Source organism: Oryctolagus cuniculus, chromosome 5 (genome assembly GCF_964237555.1).
Source record: "Oryctolagus cuniculus chromosome 5, mOryCun1.1, whole genome shotgun sequence".
Taxonomy (NCBI): Eukaryota; Metazoa; Chordata; class Mammalia; order Lagomorpha; family Leporidae; genus Oryctolagus; species Oryctolagus cuniculus.
In genome coordinates, this window is record NC_091436.1 from 134,291,896 (window position 1) to 134,312,012 (window position 20,117).

Here is a 20,117-nt window from a genome sequence, read left to right on the forward strand (position 1 = left end):
TGCACTGGGAAGAAACGGTTCAGGGCATCGAGAGAAGCTTCTAGAAGGCCATGGAAGATTCTCTGAGGAAGTCAGGCCTGGTAAGCTAACTCTGGAGGATAAGGGAGAAGCATGGGAGATGGAAGGCACGGCATGAGCAGAGACCCTGAGGCAGGAAGGGGCAGAGCCTGCAAAGCAGTGCTGGGAGAGAGGCGTGGCTGAGGAGGCAGGCAGTAAACTGCTCTAGAACCTTCTTTGTCCTCGGTGTTGCGCCTGCTTCCTTAAAGACTTTCAGGGCCTCCTCAGTCGCTGCAGGCCACTTTGAGCTTGAAAAAGTCGCCTCCAGACTGCCCCCAGATCACCCCAACCCGGCCTATACTCGTCTCGGGGTCTGTGAAGAAAACACATTTGTCAAAAGACTCAAGCAAATAGTTTGGACGTGCGGTTCTTCCCGGGAGGGAGGCTATAATGAAGTCAGCCCCAGTTTACACGACTCCAAATGGTTCCGTTTAAACGGCTCCCCCTGTGTGCACGCAGCCTCGCCACTTCAGTTCACTGTTTATCTTCCAGTGGACCCGACGAACAGTCTTGGCCTCTGCTTAACTTCAGTCTTTACTTTTTCCATTCCACGGTCTATCATTTACATTTTTGCTTCAGGAAACGTAAATATTTATTTACGGTATTAGCTTTTACTCTTGCATAGCTCTATACATTATGGAACAAACAGTACGCTATGGGTTCTAGTCCTGAATTTTCCATAAACCGGTGGTGACCTTAGCCAAGTCATTTAACCTCACTGAGCCTGAGAGCCTTCTTTGTACAGCGAGGTGTCTTCCGTGCTGTTTTGCTGGTTTTATTTAGCCAACAGATATGCATCCAGGATCCCTGGGAAAGCCTGAGATTCGGATCTCTTTCGGCCACTCAGGGGTGTTTCTCTTACATCTGTGTCTTCATCCCCCTCTCTCGCTGAATGTCTCTGTGGGTAGGGCTGACTTCCTGCATAATTATGTGGGGTATGTACACAGAACGGTATTTAACAAATGAGAATAGATCCTGATAACTCGCGCTAAAGCTAAGGTATGCGTGGAGCGGGCATAGTGGCACAGTGGGGTTAAGCCCAGCATGGGACATGTGCAGCCTATATTGGGGATGCCTGGGTTCGAGTCCCAGCCACTCCATCTCTGATCCAGTTTCCTGTTCATGCATCCTGGGAGGCAACAGTGATGGCTCAAGTGCCTTGGAGCCCGTCCATCCATTTGGGAGACCTGGATGGAGATCCGGGCTCCTGGCTTCAGTCTGATCCGGCCTTGGCTGTTGTAGGCATTTGGGGGAGGGAACCAGCAGGTAGAAAATCTATTTTCCTTTCTCCATTGCCCTGCCTTTCAAGGAGATGAAAATAATTCTTTTTAAGAAAACTCACATACATCTAGAGCATAATTAAGGAGTAGGAAAGTTCTAGCAACTGTCTGACATTCTCTTAGATTGCTTCTCAAACTGGGATGTAGGTACTTACAGGAGTACACAGAGGTGTGCCAACAAATACAGGAAGCCCTTCCTTCAGGAACAAGAATTCTACTCAAAGAGTTGAGGAGGAGGAGGGGCCAGCACTGTGGCATAGTAGATTAAGCCTCTGGCTGCGGCACCAGCATCCCATATGAGTGCCAGTTTGAGTCCTGGCTTTTCCACTTCCAGTCTAGGTCTCTGCTATGGCTCGGGAAAGCAGTGGAAGATGGCCCAAGTCCTTGGGCCCCTGCACCCACATGGGAAACCCTGAAGAAACTCCTGGCTCAGCTCCAGCCATTGCAGCAATTTGGGGAGTGAACCAGCAGATGGAAGACCTTTCTCTCTCTCTCTCTGTCTCTGTAACTCTGCCTCTCAAATAAATAAATCTTAAAAAAAAAAAAAAAAGATTTGAGGAGGAGAAATAGACTTAGTATTCAAGCAAACATGAATATATTATGAAGAGAGAATAAAAGTCCTATGACACTACATAAAGGAAACCCTGGGTGGACAGCTTTGAGCCTGCTTCATTCCATGTGAGAGGAAACAGATTTTATTTCTGTTCTGGAGTTGCTTGAAAAATACTTGCCTTATGGCCTTTTTGATGTATGTGCACTTTAATAGGGTAAACATGTTAAGCTACCCAGGAGGGGTATGTAGAAAATCCAATTTCACCCATTAGGAGAATTCAGATCGGGTCCTGAGGTTGAGTGAGAGCCAAGCTGAACAAAAGACCGAATGAGTTACAGAATCCTACCTAGGACTGTCTAACGGCTGGGCTTGAACTGACCCAACGCCGGGAGACCTCTCACACTCAGTGTTTCTCCGACCCCCAGCGGCACTTCGGGTGTGCACTCTCAGCCCTGGTACACTCATGCCATTAGTTCCGTTTTCTTTTGTGTATATGGCTTCTCCACTGAGTCGGGCAGGTGGTGTGAATTAACAAGTCTTAGGATCCAGAGTCGAGAGCCTGCCGACCTTGTCACTCTGGATTCTTCCCCGAAATCTCTCCTGCTGGCCTACTTAAGTGCTCCGACACAACAGCTGCCTTGCCTACTGAAGAGGTAGGACCGCGGGCATAGCATATGGACTTGCAATGTAAAAGCACTGTGTAAATCATTAAGCAAAAATCAGTTATTAACCAAGACCCCAAAGGGAAAGGGAGTATATCTTTCACATCATCTTTGTATTCCCCCCACCTCTAACTTTTGCCTGGCCGGCTCCGATAACTATTAATGATAAGGATCATGAAATGCTGGACCTGGAGTGACCCCGGGAAAACTCTGCTTTTTGCCTTTCTCTGCTACCTCCATCTTTTCCTCCTCTTCTGGTTTCAGTTACCCCCTCCCCCTCACCGCGTGCTTCAGTACTGCTGTTTCTTCCCTCTGACCCTCCCGGAGAATTCCGATATTAGGAGGACATTTCAAGAGGTGATTTCATGTAATGAACGAACTGCTAAGGCCACCAGTAGGAAGAGTTTCACAGCCATGCCATGTTTGTGGGGAATACAAACTGGTGTTACGCTCTCTCTCTGCCAGACATAAAAATGCTCAGATTTCTGGATTTTTTTTTCTTTTTGAAGAGAAATTAACAGCCCCAGTCTAAATGCTCCCCTATGTAACAACGGAGCATCGTATTTCATTGAATTCTTCCCTGAAGTCACCATGCTTGGTTTCCTCGCACGCATGGCAGGTGGGTTTAGGGCGAAGGGCAGCCTGCCTCACCCACGTCCCCAGGGGAGGCAGCAGCAGAGGGGGAGGAGGAGGAGGAGGAGGAGGAGGAGGAAGGTGTACGGTATGTGTTTGCTTGAGTAACTTTCTGGGCCATGCCCTTCCTACATTCCTGGGCCTTAGTAGCATGTGGGCTTTTTTAAAGCAGAAATGTTCTTGGGCCATTTTGTAATTTTCTCCTTCAAAACCCACGAGTTGTGCAAGAAAACAGCCACACTGCACTCTAACAAGCCAGGCAACAGTTACAATGAGAACTTGGGCAAGGCAGAATTTCTCGTAGGTATTACTTTTATCTTTTGTTTGTTTTATTGTTTCTTGAAGGAGGCTTTTGTTGGTAGGAAACCAAGTCAGGGTAATAAAGGGAGATGAGAGAATGCGTAGTGGAAACTTCTTTTCCCAGAATTGAAGGATGGGGGGGGGGGGAGCTCACACTTCTGCACAGGCTACCGGGGCAGGCTGAGAACCAAGAAAGTCCAGTGAGTGACCTGGCGCCCAGGAGCAGGAGGGCCCCAGGCCAGGACCAAAGCCTTCTCGTGAGGAAGAGGAGCTAAACAAACCCATGCTCCTGGGTGTGGTGTTGTCTTCCAGGCCTTAAAGAGGGCTGAAAAGAACCCACAACCCAGCAGGCCTTGCCTGCCCAAGTGGTGTCAGGTGATCTTCGTGGAGTGGGCGCGGGAGCAGGTAGACAGGGGCGGCCGTGCAGACAGTGGCCGGAAGCCTTAGAGGCTTCGTGCTCACGAGGGCAGGCGGAAGGCCAGGGCTGTGGGGCTGGCACGTGGCCAGCACGTGGCCTGCCCCCGTTGCCTGGGAGACCCAGGGGCATTGTCTTCACATCCCGGACTCAACCAAAGAGTGCGCCGGCGGGGGTGCGCGGCGGGTGGCCTCCTCGCTGCCCTGCTGCTCTGGCCTGCTTGCCACCCCCGCCACCCCCGCCGTCGCGCAGCTGTGGTACGGCCCGGGCTGCGAAGCCGCGAGGCTGCGAAGCCGCGAGGCTGCGAAGCCCAGAGGCTCGGCGCGCACCGCAGAGTGGGCGGGCAGCGGCGGGGGAGAAGGTGAGGGGCCGGGGGCCCGGGCGTTACAGCGCGGGGTTGCCTGGCCGGGTCCTTCGGCCGGCTCTCCCCTGCTCTCTGGCCTCGGCTTCCCGAGGCCCCTTTGCCTGTGCGTCACCTGAGAGACCCTGAAGCGGCTTGCCCACCCGTCCCCCGTGCCCCAGTGGGGTCCGGCGAGCCAGGCCTCGGGGGCCGCCCTGGCGGTTGGGGAGCCCCCTCCCCCGATACGAAGCCCGCGCTGTTTCTCCTCAGCTCGGATACCATTAGCAAAATGCCGGACGTAGAGGGGAGCGTGCCGCCGAAGGACCACGGCGAGGCAGAGAGCGGGCCCTGCAAGCCGGAAACGTCAGCACCGACCCAGGAGGACAAGAGCGGCCCCACGGACCCCGCTCCCTGTAGGTGCCTCCAGCCCGTGGGGGTCTCAGGGTGGATTGTGTTGGAAGGAGCCGCAGCCCCCGCAGCCCCAGTTTTCTGTTTGCCCTTCTCCGGACCCCAGGCCTTCCTTAGCTGGCCCTAGGCCCCCTGTTGCCCAGGGATCTTCAGAGAGGCAGGTCCTGGAGGAGGACGTGACCCCGGGGCGACCTTGAGTCTGGCAAGGTTGGAGGCTGAGTCGGTTCCAAGCCATCCTCGTAGTGTTGTGTTCTGAATTTGTAGGTGGCAACCGGCAGCTGCCTGGGGTTGATTTTGAAAGAATTCATGTTGTTTTCTCTGTGCCGTTCTGCCCTGGGCTCAGTCTCCCGCCCCGCGCTGCCGGGCAGGTTGATGCCCCCTAGTAGGGCACGAGGTCTCTTCCGCCCTGGGTGGTAGGCCGCGCTCCCTGGGACTTCTGCTGAATTCCTCTTAAAGTTGTTCCAGAAGATTTACCCAGAGGTCATTGTGAAGCGCTGTCTGCAGCAACAGCCTACACCAAAGTGCGTGAAGGTTGAAATGCAAAAATGCAATCGGAGGCTTTGCTGCTTAATTAGCTGTTCCCCTTGTGGCCACGTGGGGTCGCTGCTGGTTAACGATGGTACCAAAGCCGCGTTCTGGGGCGCGTCCCGCAGGTGTAAGCCTAATGTGGGGTGTAAGTATCGAGGTGGCTCTTTATATGAATCCTTAGGTAAATGAACTCTTAGTAAGTTGAATAACCAAACTCCTATTTAAGAAAATAAATTTGAAGTTTTGTATATTAGGTTGACTTCGTTAACAACTTAATCTTAAATTCTTGGGATCCGGATTTAAAAAATCAATTTTAGTTATATTTAATCTCTAATTTCTCTTAATCCTGAATTTTAGAGCCATTCTGGAGTTGCTTAGTTCTGTTTTGAACCATAGAACATAGTTCTACTTTTGAACCGTAGAACAGTCTTTCACGGAAGGCTATGGACTTTGATCTGTTGTAGTTGTAAGTGTATAACACTTCTTGAGTCCCTCCATAAGCTGCTGTAGCTGATCTCCCTTTGAAGAATTTTTCTTCTCATTTAGCATCAGTGAATTACCAGTGAGTCCATTTACATATTTGATTGTGTTTTGCCATTTTTGGTCAGGCCAGGACTAAGGATTTAGAAAGGCTGCGGGAGGTTCAGTTCATCTTTGTTTACCTAAGTGAGGCTCAGAAGATTTTTAGTAAAGGCCTAAAGTCACCATTTCCCTTTATTTTTTATTTTTATTTTTAATTATTTATTTTTGACAGGCAGAGTGGACAGTGAGAGAGAGAGAGAGACAGAGAGAAAGGGCTTCCTTTGCCGTTGGTTCACCCTCCAATGGCCGCTGCGGCCAGTGCACTGCGGCCGGCGCACCGAGCTGATCCGATGGCAGGAGCCAGGTGCTTCTCCTGGTCTCCCATGGGGTGCAGGGCCCAAGCACTTGGGCCATCCTCCACTGCACTCCCGGGCCACAGCAGAGAGCTGGACTGGAAGAGGGGCAACCGGGACAGAATCCGGTGCCCGGACCGGGACTAGAACCCGGTGTGCTGGCGCCGCAAGGCGGAGGATTAGCCTAGTGAGCCGCGGTGCCGGCCACCATTTCCCTTTAACTTTTTGTTTTGAAATATTTAAAACCAGTTGAAAATTTTTAAAATAACTGTGGACGCCCATATTGTTAATATTCTGTCACACTGCTTTTTTCTCCCCATATGTAAAAAGTATATACTCATTTATATGCTTGTGTGTGCATGTGATTATTTTGAAAAGTTTATGGAAAATGGAATTAAAAGATAAGTTTATTTTGGTACGAAAGACTTTTTAAATTTTTCTTAATGTTTGAGTCACAGCTTTATTTCTAAATTTTTAAAAAATATTTATTCATTTGAGAGGCAGAGATCTTCTATTTGCTGGTTCACTCCCCAAATGACTGCAACTGCCAGAGCTGGGCTGATCTGAAGCCAGGAGCTTCTTCTGGGCCTCCCACATGGGTGGCAGGGGCCCAAGCACTTGGGCCATCTTCCACTGCTTTCCCAGGCCACAGCAGAGAGCTGGATCAGAAGTGGAGCAGCCAGGACTTTAATCAGCACCCATATGAGATGCCAGCATCACAGGCAGAGGCTTAACCTACTAAGCCATAGTGCTAGCCCTTTTTTAAATTCCTTTTTTTAAAAAGAGAGTTATTCATTTGAAAGGAAGAGACAGAGATCCTCGATGTGTTGGTTCAATCCCCCAAATGGCTGCAACATTCCAGGCTGAGCCAGGCTGAAGTCGGGAGCCTGGAACTCCTCCCCGGTGCCCACATGGGTGGTAGAGGCCTAAAGACTTAGGCCGTCTTAGGCTTTTCCAGGTGCATTAGCAGGTAGCTGCATCAGAAGCAGAGCAGCCAGGATTCAAACTGATACCTGCATCACAAGCATCAGCCTAACCCATAGCACCACAGTGCCAGCCCCTTCATCTTTTTACTGCAGAAAACTTTTACAAAAGTAGACACCCAACAAGTGGACCCCCCCCCCCCCGCCCCCGCTTCTCAGATCAGTCAGCTCCAACAGTGATCAACTCATGGCCAATCTTAGTTCATCTGTCGTCTCCATTTTCTGAAAACAAATTATGTTTAATTGTGAAGTTCCCATTGAGAATGGGAAAATAGTCACTGTCTGCAACTTTGTTTATAGACCAGATAGTCTTTGTGAGTCTCACGTATGTATTATGTGAGAATGCTATCTTTGTAGGTCTGTACTTAGTTTATTTTTTTTTAAGATTTATTTTATTTATTTGAAAGACAGAGTTAGAGAGAGAGGTAGAGACAGAGAGAGAGGTCTTCTATCTGCTGGTTCACTCCCCAGATGGCCGCAACAGCCAGAGCTGCGCTGATCCGAAACCAAGAACCAGAAGCTTCTTGCAGGTTTCCCACGCAGGTGCAGGGGCCCAAGGACTTGGACCATCTTCTGTTGTTTTCCCAGGCCATAGCAGAGAGCTGGATCAAAAGAGGAGCAGCTGAGACTAGAACCGGCGCCCATATGGGATGCTGGTGCTTCAGGCCAGGGTATTAACTCACTGCACCACAGTGCTGGCCCTTGTACTTAGTTTAGAAGAGTGGTCGCCAGATGCTGATACAGATCTATGACAAAATTCCTAGTAATATTTGGCAAAATTATAAAGATACTGTAATGAGATTTTCTGAAGCTAAATTGATCCTGTTTAAAGGCCTGCTCTTTAACAGTATTTCATTTCTACTTTTTTGTAAGTTACTTTTATGAGATGATAATTTTGATGTTGATAGAGTGGATTTTTATTTGTTCATACTTAGCAAAATTAGATGTTGGCAAGTTGTGGTCAGCTGCTTAAAGTCTTTTTGGAAACTAATAGTATTAATCTGAGAAGTTCTAAAAAATCTGAAGCTGCTTTAGAAAGCCAAGGGATGTTAGCACTACTCAGTCACATCTGAGTATTATCTATAAGGAGAAGTTAGCTTTCCTGTGTGTAGCATCAGAGGCAGCAAAGCCAAGTGGACTTTTTGAGAGAGAGCAGAGTGCTCGAATCTGCTCATTCACTCCCCAAGCGCCAGCGACGGCTGGAGCTGGGCTGAGGCTGAGGCCAGGAGCCAGGAACTCAATCCAAGTCTCTGGTGTGGGTGTCAGGGACCTCCCAGGGTCTGCACCAGCAGGCAGCTGGAGGCGGGTAGTGAACCCAGGCACTCTGATCAGGGATGTGGCCATTTCTATCAGCAACTTAATCACCAGGTCAAAATGTCTGCACAGAAAAGTAGACCTTTTTTTTTTAAGACCTATTTTTATTTATTTACAGGTAAAGGAGCAGAGAGGAAGAGAGAAAGATCTTCCATCTGCTGCTTCACTCTCCCAGTGACCAAACCAGTTGGGGCTGGGCCAGGCCAAAGCCAGAAGCCAGGAACTCCATGTGGGTGGCAGGAGCCCAAGAATTCGGGCCATCTGCTGCTTTCACAGGCACATTAGCAGGGAGCTGGATCAGAGGCAGAGCAGCTGGGACTCAGTCTGGCACTCTGACATAGGACGCTGGCATTGTAGGCGGCGCTTACGTCACTGTGCCACAATGCCAACCCTGAAAAGTAGACGACTCTTAGATAATGTTTATTTTCACAAATCACAAATTATTGTTTCTTTACTGTTTTAATTGTGATTTTGCTTTTATGAGGAAAGTTTTTAAACGAGCTTCATTTTCTGTTTTTTATAAATTAACTTCTTTGTCGTCCCTTCCCTCCGTGGCGGGAGCTCTGTGTCGTGAGGCACGGAGCTCCCTTGGCAGTGGTTGAGGGACTCTGTGAGGTGGGCTTTACGTGTCCACGTGTGGAGTCTGAAGGTGGGTGAGTCTGGATGAAACAGATTCCGGCTTGTACGGGGCCACTGTTCTTCACGTGGCTTCTTTGTGTTGCAGGTCTGACAGAGCCCGTCAATGAAGCTTCCACGCTGAGCAACGAAACTGAGATGCGTCCGGATCTCCACATGGACGAGAAGACTGTACCTCCGAGCAGGTATGGGCCCTTCCGCTTTCGCCATGTCGCGCCTCCTGGAATAGCTACTTAGCATCAGTGGCTTCTGACCAGACTTGAAACATTAATTTTTCCCCCTTTGTTTGAGAGAGAGAGACACAAAGATTCCATCTACTGCTTCACTTCCCAGGTGCTTGCAGTGCCCCCTCCCCACCCCCAGTGCCAAAGCCAGGAGCCCGGAACTGAATCCACATCTCTCGTGTGGGTGGCGGGAACCCATCATTGCTGCCTCCCAGGGTCTGCATTAGCAGGTAGCTGGAGTCAGGAGCCAGAGCCAGGAATGGAAACCAGGAAGTCCAGTGTGGGAGGTGGGCGTCTTAATTGCTAGGTTAATAAATGCCTGTTCTTTTTTTTTTTTTTTTTTTTTAAGATTTATTGTTTATTTGAAAGACAGAGTTACAGAGAGAGGTAGAGACAAAGAGAGAGAGGTCTTCCATCTGCTGGTTCACTCCCAAATTGGCGGCAACGGCCGGAGCTGCGCTGATCTGAAGCCAAGAGCCAGGGGCTTCCTCCGGGACCCCTCACAAGTGCAGGGGCCCAAGGACTTGGGCCATCTTCTGCTGCTTTCCCAGGCCATAGCAGAGAGCTGGATCGGAAGAGGAGCAGCCGGGACTAGAACTGGCGCCCATATGGGATGCTGGGCTTCAGGCCAGGGCTTTAACCCACTGCGCCACAGTGCCGGCCCCTAAATGCCCATTCTAATGGAAGTATTTTTATTTATTTCTAGAGTATCAGAACATACTAATAGAGTTGAAAACCAAATCTAAGGTAGAAAAATTAATTTAAGAAATTAAGAAAAATTAATTTAAGCTCTGTATACAGTTCTTGCCTTGAGAAAGTGAAAGTATCATTTTGCCCTCCAGGTTAGGTTAAATTTGTTCTTTTTTTTTTTTTAAGATTTATTTATTTGAGAGGCAGACTAATAGGGGAGGGGGAGAGAGAGAGAAAGAGAGAGAAAGAAAAACAGAGGAAGAGAAATGTTCATCCGCTGGTTCACGCCCCAAATGCCCACAATGGTCAGAATTGGGCCAGGCAAAGCCAGAAGCCAAGAACTTCATCTGGGTCTCCCTTGTGGGTACAGGGGCCCAAATATTCAGGCCCTCTTCCATTGCTTTCCCTGGTGCATTAGCAGGGAGCTGGATTAGAAATGGAGCAGCCAGGATTTGAAAGGGTGCTCGCATGGGATGCAGGCGTTGTAGACAGTGGCTTAATCTGTGTTACAATGCTGGTTCCCCACCCCCACCCCTTTAAAAATATGTATTTATTTGAAAGAGTTAGAGAAGGAGAGATGGAGTAAATTTACTAACCCTTACATTGTCCTTCCTTTAAATCTTGAGTCTTCCCACAACCAAGGCGAAAGCCCGAGAGGGTGTGCTCGGTGCTTTACAGGTGCTTTACGGAGCATCTGCACGCGAGGACGCCGTCCAGAGGCTGCCCGTCAGGGGGCGGTGCACCCTGCCGCAGGAGCACCGCTTGTATTTTGGTGGTGAGTGCTGCAACAGCCTCTTAAGTGTTCAGACCGTTTCCCCCATCGAGTTGTGGCTTTGGCTCTGAGGTCTCAACCAGTGATTTTTCTTGCAGTATTTTGCCGTTTACTGCCAGTTTCTGTCTGACCCAGTCAGATGTCTGAGGCTTTTCTCCCCCCAGCACACAAGGAAATGAAGTGATAGACAGCTGGAGTTTGCTCTCTGCGGGAATAACCACTCGCTGCAACTCCGGTCCTTTAAAATGGCAGCTCTTCCCACCCCAAGGGCCAGGTGCCCCTGCTCACAGACAGAAAGCTCAGGGCTGAATGCGGCTTTCAAGGAGTCCTGTCAGAGGTGAAAGGGAACTGGATGGGGGATGGGCGGTGGCAGGAGGAGGCGGTGGGAGGAGCAGAAGCAGGTGAACAGATCAGGTCTCAGAAGAGCCCGTTTAAGGGGATTTTTACATTTTCCAGAGAAGGAACAGCTCAAGAAAAGAGGGTTCCAGGGGCCGGTGCTGTGGGGTGGCAGGTTAACCGCTGCCTGCAGCGCCCGCGTCCCATATGGGCACTGGGGTGAGTCCCCGCTGCTCCACTTCTGACGCAGCTCTCTGCTGATGGCCTGGGAAAGCAGTGGGGGGTGGGCCAAGTGCTTGGGCCCCTGCACCCATGTGGGAGACCCACAAGAAGCTCCTGGCTTCAACCTGCCCAGCCCTGCCTGTTGGTGGCCATTTGGGGAGTGAACCAGCAGATGGAAGATCTCACTCTGTGTCTCTAGCTCTGTAATTCTCGACTTTCAAATAAATAATCTTAAAAAGAAAAAGCCCTCAGTCAGCTGAGAAGTTCCCATCATAGAAAGAGGTTCCCATAGAAAGGACAAAATACTTAAAAAATTTCAGCCTGAATATCAGCTTTTAATTAAGCTGGCTTTTGACCATAGAATTCTTTAATAAGATTCTTTTTTTTTTTTTTTTCATTTTAAGTGCAGGGCGCTTGCGTTTCTAATGTCCCTATTTTTACAGCATCTGTAAATGTGTGAAGCGTATGGAGCAGTTTCTGTGGGTGATGAGGACAGTGAGTGGACTTTGGGTTACTTCTAGAATCATGTTTTTGTAAAGATTCAAATCGCAGGGGCTGCCGCTGTGCCATAGTGGGTGAAGTTGCTGCCTGTGGTGCCGGCATCCCATATGGGCGCCAGTTCAAGTCCCAGCTGTTCCTTTTCCCATCCAGCTCTCTGCTAATGTACCTGGGAAAACAGTGGAAGATGGCCCAATTGCTTGGGCCCCTGCAGCCACATGGTAGACTTCAGGGAAGCTCCTGGCTCCTGGCTTCGGATCAGCCCAGCCCTGGGCATTGCAGCCATCTGGGGAGTGAACCAGCAGATGGAAGACGCCCTCTCTGCCTCTGCCTCTCTGTAACTCTGCCTTTTAGATAAGTAAATGAGTCTTTGGGAAGAAAAAAACAAAAGGTTCAAATTGCACGGAAAGGGTTCCTGGTGTTAGATCTTTAAAATATTGGATCACAGTCTGAATGAAAAGGGGACAGGTGTGTCTATCAAACTGTATTATCTTTTTTTTTTTTTTTTTTTTGACAGAGTGGACAGAGAGAGACAGAGAGAAAGGTCTTCCTTTGCCATTGGTTCACCTTCCAATGGCCGCTGCGGCCGGCGCACCGCGCTGATCTGAAGCCAGGAGCCAGGTGCTTCTCCTGGTCTCCCATGGGGTGCAGGGCCCAAGTACTTGGGCCATCCTCCACTGCACTCCCTGGCCACAGCAGAGAGCTGGCCTGGAAGAGGGGCAACCGGGACAGAATCCGGCGCCCCGACCGGGACTAGAACCCGGTGTGCCGGCGCCACAGGCGGAGGATTAGCCTAGTGAGCCACGGCGCCGGCCCAAACTATATTATCTTTAATTTGCTCTTTTTCCTTTTTCAAATTTGTTTATTTGAAAGGCAGAATTAAAAAAGGGAGAGGCAGAGAGAGAGAGAGAGAAAGATCTTCATCTTCCATCTGCTGGTTCACTCCCCAAATGGCTGCAACAGCCAGGACTGGGCCAAACCAAAGCCAGGAGCCAGGAGCTTCATCCGTATCTCCCACATGGGTGCAGGGGCCCAAGTACTTGGGCCATCTTCCACTGCTTTCCCAGGTGCATTATCAGGGACCTGGATTGGAAGTGGAGCAGCTGGGACTCAAACCAGTGTCCATATGGGATGTCAGCACTGAAGGTGGTAACTTGACTCACTGCCTCACAGTGCCAGCCCTTAATATTCCCTTTCATATCAAATAATATAGATTGATATAGATAGAAGTAAAAAAAATTCTCTTTTCCAAATTTAGAGCTGTTTGAAATCTCTCAATTAACTGATCTCTTTCTGATTATATAGTTCCATTTTAGCTTAGGACAGAAGGCAAAAAAAAAAAAAAAAAATCTTACCATGCTCTGAATATAAACTAAATTCAGAACCAAAAGTCTACCTACAAATGACTCAAGGCACAAAAATAATTCAAATTAATTTTTACTCAAGACCAAAACTAATAAAATCTTTTATGGTTTTAACCAAGGTCTTCAAAAGAGGAAGCAAAAGATACAGCTCTTTCAAGACTCAGATCATTCTCAAAGTCAGGCAAAAAGAAAGAAGAGTTTAGACAACGCAACATTCGGTACGCCTAACGCTCAGCTGCGAGCGGGATGCAGCGCACGCTTCTCTCTGGCCGTGTTCTTGGGGTTCCCAGCCTTCTGGTTGGCTACCTTCACACGTAGGCCCAGTAACTAGTGTGCCTTCCAGAAATGGAGAAACAAAGCTGTTCCCGGGAGGGAAAATCGCTAGCAAGTGTGTGCCCCCAAAGCCAAGGGCCAGACAGATCACAGCAGGTAACTTAGACGCGTTTTACTCTCCTGAGGAAGGGAATTTACTGAGCAACTGAAGTTGGACGCATATGAGGGCGGGTTTCAATCAGAGACCAACAAGATCTAGTTTAAAGGATTTTAACTTTATTCTAAATCTGCTTTCTGTGTATCTTTTACTTCTCTTTTTGAATTCTTTATTTATTCACGAGACAGATTTAGACACATTAGGGCTCCCATGTGCTTACTCCCCAAACACCCTCAAACACCTCCTGTTCACCACAGGCTGGGGCAGGATGTGTGTGGGGCTCAAAGCTGGGAGCCAGCAACTCAATCAAGGTCTCCCACGTGGTGGCGGGGTCCCACTTACTTCAGCCATCGCTTCTGCTTTCCTCGGATCCACATTAGCAGGAAACTAGAATCAGGAGCCAAAAGCTAATAACAGACTCAGGCATTCTGTTGTGGGACATAAGTGTTCTTTTTTTTTTTTTTTTTTTAAGATTTATTTATTTGAAAGTCAGAGTTACACACAGAGAGAAGGAGAGGTAGAGGTAGAGGTAAGAGGTAAGAGGTAGAGGTAGAGTCTTCCATCCGCTGGTTCACTCCCTAATTGGCTGCAACGGCCGGAGCTGCACTGATCTGAAGCCAGGAGCTTCTTCTGGGTCTCCCACAAGGTTGCAGGGGCCTAAGGACTTGGGCCATCTTGTACTGCTTTCCCAGGCCATAGCAGAGAGCTGGATTGGAAGTGGAGCAGCCGGGTCTCGAACCAGAGCGCTTATGGGATGCTGGCACTACAAGCAGCGGCTTTACCTGCTATGCCACAGCGCTGGCCCCAGGGACATAGGTGTTCTAATCAGCGCCAAACACCTGTGTCTCCCTTGGCATTTCCGTAGGTACCAATAAGACAGTTGTTTAAGATGAAAGGTCTCTAGAAAGTTTTCTTTAGCCAATTTGTTTATTCCCAAAAGAAGAACTAGTTACACATGCATTTTCTTTTGCAAATTTGAAAAGGGAGAAGGGCCACACCCACTCAACAGGCACTTCAAACAGAGGTCTGGGAGAGCTGGCTGTGGGAGAAATTCTTACCTTTGTGTGCTGACTTTCTTGTCACTTGTCTCGGGATTCCAGATGCGGACTCCAAAATGAGCAGAGTGATTTTTTTCCCTGCTAACTCTGCCGCAACTGTAGGAAGGTCAGAACTTTCCCCTGAAGGTGCGATAGTTGAGTCTGCTGAAATCCACTGACAATAGGCCAATCAACAGGAGAAAGGGCATAGGCACGTGTTAATGTGGAAGCACACAGGAATTATGCAAAACAGGACAATGACTAGAACGTAATACTCTCTTCATGGGAGGGGCGGTAGGCGATTGTAGAGGACTGACAGGCCCTTTTAAAACTTTGCCCGAGGCCGGCACCGAGGCGGCTCAATAGGCTAATCCTCCGCCTGTGGCGCTGGCACACCGGATTCTAGTTACTCCCGGGAGTGCAGTGGAGGATGGCCCAAGTGCTTGGGCCCTGCACCCGCATGGGAGACCAGGAGAAGCACCTGGCTCCTGGCTTCAGATTGGCACAGCACGCCGGCCATAGCAGCCATTTGGGGGGTGAACCAGCAGAAAAGGAAGACCTTTCTCTCTGTCTCTCTCACTGTCCTCTCTGCCTGCCATAAATAAATAAATAATAAAAATAAAAAAACTTTGCCCGAGGGCAGGCAGGGAAGCAGGAGCAGCGAATCCCATTAGGATGGGGGTGGAGCTTGACACTGGAGGTTGGACCATGTGGCCAGCTGGCTTCCAGCAATGGCAGCGGGGCTAGAGCTGGGATGTCAATCAGGGTGTAGATCACGCCATACATAACACTGAGCCAGTTTCCTGACAAGTGTGTCCAGACAGAACTTCGGCTTTCTGTTTTATTTGTGTGGCACACATCTATGCACATATTTCTTTTAAAAGGAGCGTGCATTATTAATGTAATTTTTTCAGAGGGATGTTTAGTTCAGGAGAACCAATAGCTATTTGACAGTGACTAGATATAGCCTCATAATTTTCAAATGTTCTTTTTCTTCTTCTTAGTCTAACCAAGTAGGTCAAAAACATCATTTAAATAAACACAGGAAACTAAGTCCTGTAATTTCACTTTTTAAAATTATTAGGCTGGAGCTGGCACTGCAGCGTAGCAGGTTAAGGCTCCGCCTGCAGTGCCAGGATCCCATATAGGCACTGCCAGTTTGAGTCCGGCTGCTCCACTTCCAATCCAGCTCCTTGCTAATGGCCTGGGAAGGCAGTAGAGGATGGCCCAAGTGCTTGAGCTCCTGCACCCGTGTGGGAGACCTGGAAGAAGCTCCTGGCACAGCCCCAGCTATAGTGACCATTTGGGGAGTAAACCAGTGGATGGAAGATCTCTCTCTCTGTCTCTCTTTCCATCTCTGCCTTTCAAGTAAGTAAATAAATCTTTAAAAATATTATTAGATTTTATTTCTTTTCAGTAGCTTTAGATTTATGGAAAAATTATAGGAGTACAGAGTTCCTGGATACTCACCTACTGCCTCATATACTTTCCCCTATTATATCTTTATATTTTAATTTATTTTACTTTTTAAAGAATTATTTATTTATTTGAAAGGCAGAGTTAGAGCAATAGCAATCTTCCAACAGTTGGTTCACTACTGAAATGGCCCCAGTGGCTGGGGCTGGGCCAGGCTGAAGCCAGGAGCCGGGAACTCCATCCGGGTCTCCCACATGTGTGGTAAGCGCCCAGATACTCAAGCCCTGTTTTGCTGCTTTCCCAGGCACATTAGCAGGGAGCTGGATCAGAAGCAGAGCAGCTGGGACTTGAGCTGGCACTCATGTGGGATGCCAGTGTCGCTGTTGGCGGCTTAACCCACTGTACCACAATGCCAGCTCCTGTTTGTTTATTTTTGTGTACTTGAAAGGAGGAGCAACACACACAGAGAGAGAAAGAGAGAGAGAGAGAGAGAGAGAGAGAGTTATCTTCCAACTGCTGGTTCATTCCCCAAGTGCCCTCAACAGCCAGCCTTGTGCCATGTCTAAGCCAGGAGCTGGACCTCCATCCAGGTCTCCCACCTGGGTAGCAGGGCCCCAAGCAGGGGCCATCATTTGCTGCCTTCCAGGTTGCATTAGCAAGAAGTTGGATTGGAAGCAGAGTTGCTGGGACTCCAAAATAGGATGTGGTGTCCCAGCATAACCTGCTGTGCCTCAACGTCTACCCCATTTCCACTGTTGTTCTTGTATGAATGTGGTACATTTATTAAAATGATCCAGTATATTTTTAAAATAAGACTTTTTTTCTGTTATTATTATTCTTTTTTTATTTTTATTTATGACAGGCAGAGTGGACAGTGAGAGAGAGAGACAGAGAGAAAGGTCTTCCTTTGCTGTTGGTTCACTCTCCAATGGCCGCTGCAGCTGGCGCATCGCGCTGATCCGATGGCAGGAGCCAGGTACTTCTTCTGGTCTCCCATGCGGGTGCAGGGCCCAAGCACCTGGGCCATCCTCCACTGCACTCCCGGGCCACAGCAGAGAGCTGGCCTGGAAGAGGGGCAACCGGGACAGAATCTGGCGCCCCGACCGGGACTAGAACCTGGTGTGCCGGCGCCGCAAGGCGGAGGATTAGCCTGGTGAGCCACAGCGCCGGCCTCTGTTATTATTATTGAGAGGTGGAGAAAACTGTTACCCACTGGTTCACTCCCCAGATGCCCACACCCCAAGGATTGGACTGGGCTGAAACTAGAAGCAAGCAACTCAATCCAAGCCTCCCATATAGGTGACAGGCACCCAACTTCTTGAGCCATCTCCACTGCTTCTCAGGTCTGTGTTAGCAGGAAGCTGGGGTCAGGAGCTGGAGGCAGGTATCAAACTCAGCCGCTCCAGTACAGATTGTGGGCATCTCAGCTGCCAGGCCAACACCTGCCTCATGACCCAGTGTTAATATGTTATTATTCACGCGTGTATAACACATGTGTCAACTACTGTGTCCTGTGGAGTGATTTCACTGCCCTCTTCATTCCTCCCTTTAATTCCCCTCAGGCCCTTGGTGAACACTCACCCTCCTGCTGTCTCCAGTGGTTTGCCTCTTCCTGTTGTTGGCGTCACATGGCGTGTGGTCTTTTCTGATTGACTTCTTTCTCACAGCAGTATGCATGTACAGTTTTTTGTAGTTTCACAGTTCATTTCTTTTTTCTTTTTTTGACTGAATCCTCATTTCTTTTTATCACTGGATAAATATTTTTTGGTTTGGATCTGCTGATTAGTTTATGCATTCATCAATTGAAAGACATTTGGCTGCTTCCAATTTTTGGCAATTATGAGTAAAGCTGCTGTAAACCTTAATGTACAGGTATCTGGTGGACATAAGTCTTCAGCTCCTTTGGGTAAATACCAAGGAGCAAGGTTGCTGGATAATGTGAAGAGAGTATGTTAGATTTCTAAGAAGCTGCCAGCTGACTTTCAAAGAGACCATATCATTTTGCATTCTCACCAGCAGTTGAATGAGCGTTCCTATTGCTCCAAATCCTTGCTAACATTTTGTGTCAGTATCCTGATTTTGGCCATCCTAATAGGTGTATAATGGCATATAAAGACATGATATTGAACGTATTTCCATGTGCTTATTCACCATCTATATGTCTTCTTTTGTGAGGTGTCTGTTAAGCTCTTTAGCCCATTTTTTAATTGAGTTCATGTTACTGCTGAGTTTTGAGGTTTTATTTCATATATTTTAGATACATGTAAGGATACTTCAAAATGTTCGTGGAAAAATGGAATTGAAAACTAAATTAATTTTAGTGAAAACAACTTTTAAATCCATACACATGGGCTGGCCTTGTGGGGCAGTAAACTAAGCTGCTGCTTGTGAAGCTGGAATCTCACTTTTTAAAAATATTTATTTTATTTGAAAGAGTTACAGAGAGAGGGAGAGACAGAGAGGTTTTCTGTCCGCTGGTTCACTCCCCAGATGGCCACAGCCACTGGAGCTGAGCTGATCAGGAGCCACAAGCTTCCTCCAGGTCTCCCACATGGATGCAGGGGCCCAAGGACTGGGCCATCCTCCATTGCTTTCCCAGGCCTACCAGTAGGGAGCTGGATCAGCAGTGGAACAGCTTGGACTTGAACCGGTGCCCATGTGGGGTACCGGCACTGTAGGCCAAGGTTTTAACCTGCTGTACCACAGCACCAGCCCCTGGAATCCCCACTTTGAGTGCTGATTAATATCCTGGCTGATCCTTGCTTCCGAATTGGCTTCCTGCTAATGTGCCTGGGGAGACAATGGTGATAGCCCAAGTACTTGGGCTGTTGCCAATCATGTAGGAGACCAAGATGGAGCTCCTGGCTTCAGCCTGGCCCAGACTTGGCTTTTTGTGGCCATTTGGGGAGTGAACCAGTAGATGGAAGGTCTCTCTCCCTCTGGGTGTCACTCTGTCTCTTAAATAAATAAATAAATCTTTAGAAAAGAAAAGAAATTCATGCTTGATGTTTTCATAATACACATTTCCCTCGATCTTTGAAGATCCCACCTATTCTTTATTGGATATGTGTTTTTCAGACTGTTTCGTAGTCTGTAGCTTGTCTTACCATTTTCTCAGCAATGTCTTATCTTTTTTAAAAAATTTATTTATTTACTTGAAAGGCAGAAATACAGAGAGAGGAAACCCTCTATGTCATAGCACTGCACCCCCATTAAAAAGATTTATGTATTTATTTGAAAGGCAGAGGCACAGAGAGAAGGAGAAGGGGGGAAAGAGAGAGAGATTGTCCATCTGCTGGTTCACTCCCCAAATGGCCACAACAACCAGAGCTGGGCAGACTGAAGCCAGGAGCTTCTTCCAGGTCTCCCACATGGGTGGCAGGGGCCCAAAGACTTGGGCCATCTTCTACTGCTTTCCCAGGTACATTAGTAGGAAGCTGGATCAGAAGTGGAACAGCCAGGGCCGGCGCCGCGGCTCACTAGGCTAATCCTCCGCCTAGCGGCGCCGGCACACCAGGTTCTAGTCCCGGTCGGGGCGCCGGATTCTGTCCCGGTTGCCCCTCTTCCAGGCCAGCCCTCTGCTGTGGCCAGGGAGTGCAGTGGAGGATGGCCCAGGTGCTTGGGCCCTGCACCCCATGGGAGACCAGGATAAGTACCTGGCTCCTGCCATCGGATCAGCGTGGTGCGCCAGCCGCAGCGCGCCGGCCGTGGCAGCCATTGGAGGGTGAACCACCGGCAAAGGAAGACCTTTCTCTCTGTCTCTCTCTCTCACTGTCTACTCTGCCTGTCGTCAAAAAAAAAAAAAGAAGTGGAACAGCCAGGACTTGAACTGGCATCCATATGGGATGCTAGCATTGTAGGCAGAGGCTTAATCTATGCAACAGTGCTGGCCCTGCAATATCTTTTTACAAAGCAAAAGTTTTTAAGTTTAAGGAAGTTCAGTTTACCAGTTTTTTCTTTCATAGAGTGTACCTTTGGTATTTATAAAGTTACTACCTAACAACATCTAGATTTTTCTCCTGTGTTATCTTCTGGGAGTTTCATAGTTTTGTGTTTTACTTGTAGATCTATGTAATTTTTAAAAAAATTATTTATTTGACAGAGATAGAGCTACCCTCTGCTATTTCACTTCCCAGTGTCCACA

General features: G+C 48.6%; 1 protein-coding gene across 5 annotated transcripts in view; it reads left to right on the plus strand.

Moving 5' to 3' along the window:
- Nucleotides 1–4,151: 4,151 nt before the first annotated feature.
- The window catches only part of TCP11 (t-complex 11), a 30,061-nt gene continuing 14,095 nt past the window's right edge, over nucleotides 4,152–20,117 (plus strand). Inside the window, exons 1-4 of one of the 5 annotated variants that reach the window (XM_051855755.2) lie at nucleotides 4,152–4,261; nucleotides 4,511–4,653; nucleotides 9,073–9,169; nucleotides 13,210–13,308. In XM_051855755.2, the coding sequence (XP_051711715.2) occupies nucleotides 4,530–4,653; nucleotides 9,073–9,169; nucleotides 13,210–13,308 (320 nt within the window). In that variant the 5' untranslated portion in view covers nucleotides 4,152–4,261; nucleotides 4,511–4,529. Of the gene's footprint in view, nucleotides 4,262–4,510; nucleotides 4,654–9,072; nucleotides 9,170–13,209; nucleotides 13,309–13,364; nucleotides 13,520–16,928; nucleotides 16,950–20,117 lie in introns of those variants that run through there. The other 4 variants (XM_051855758.2, XM_051855757.2, XM_008262808.4 and 1 more) reach the window with 4 other exon arrangements.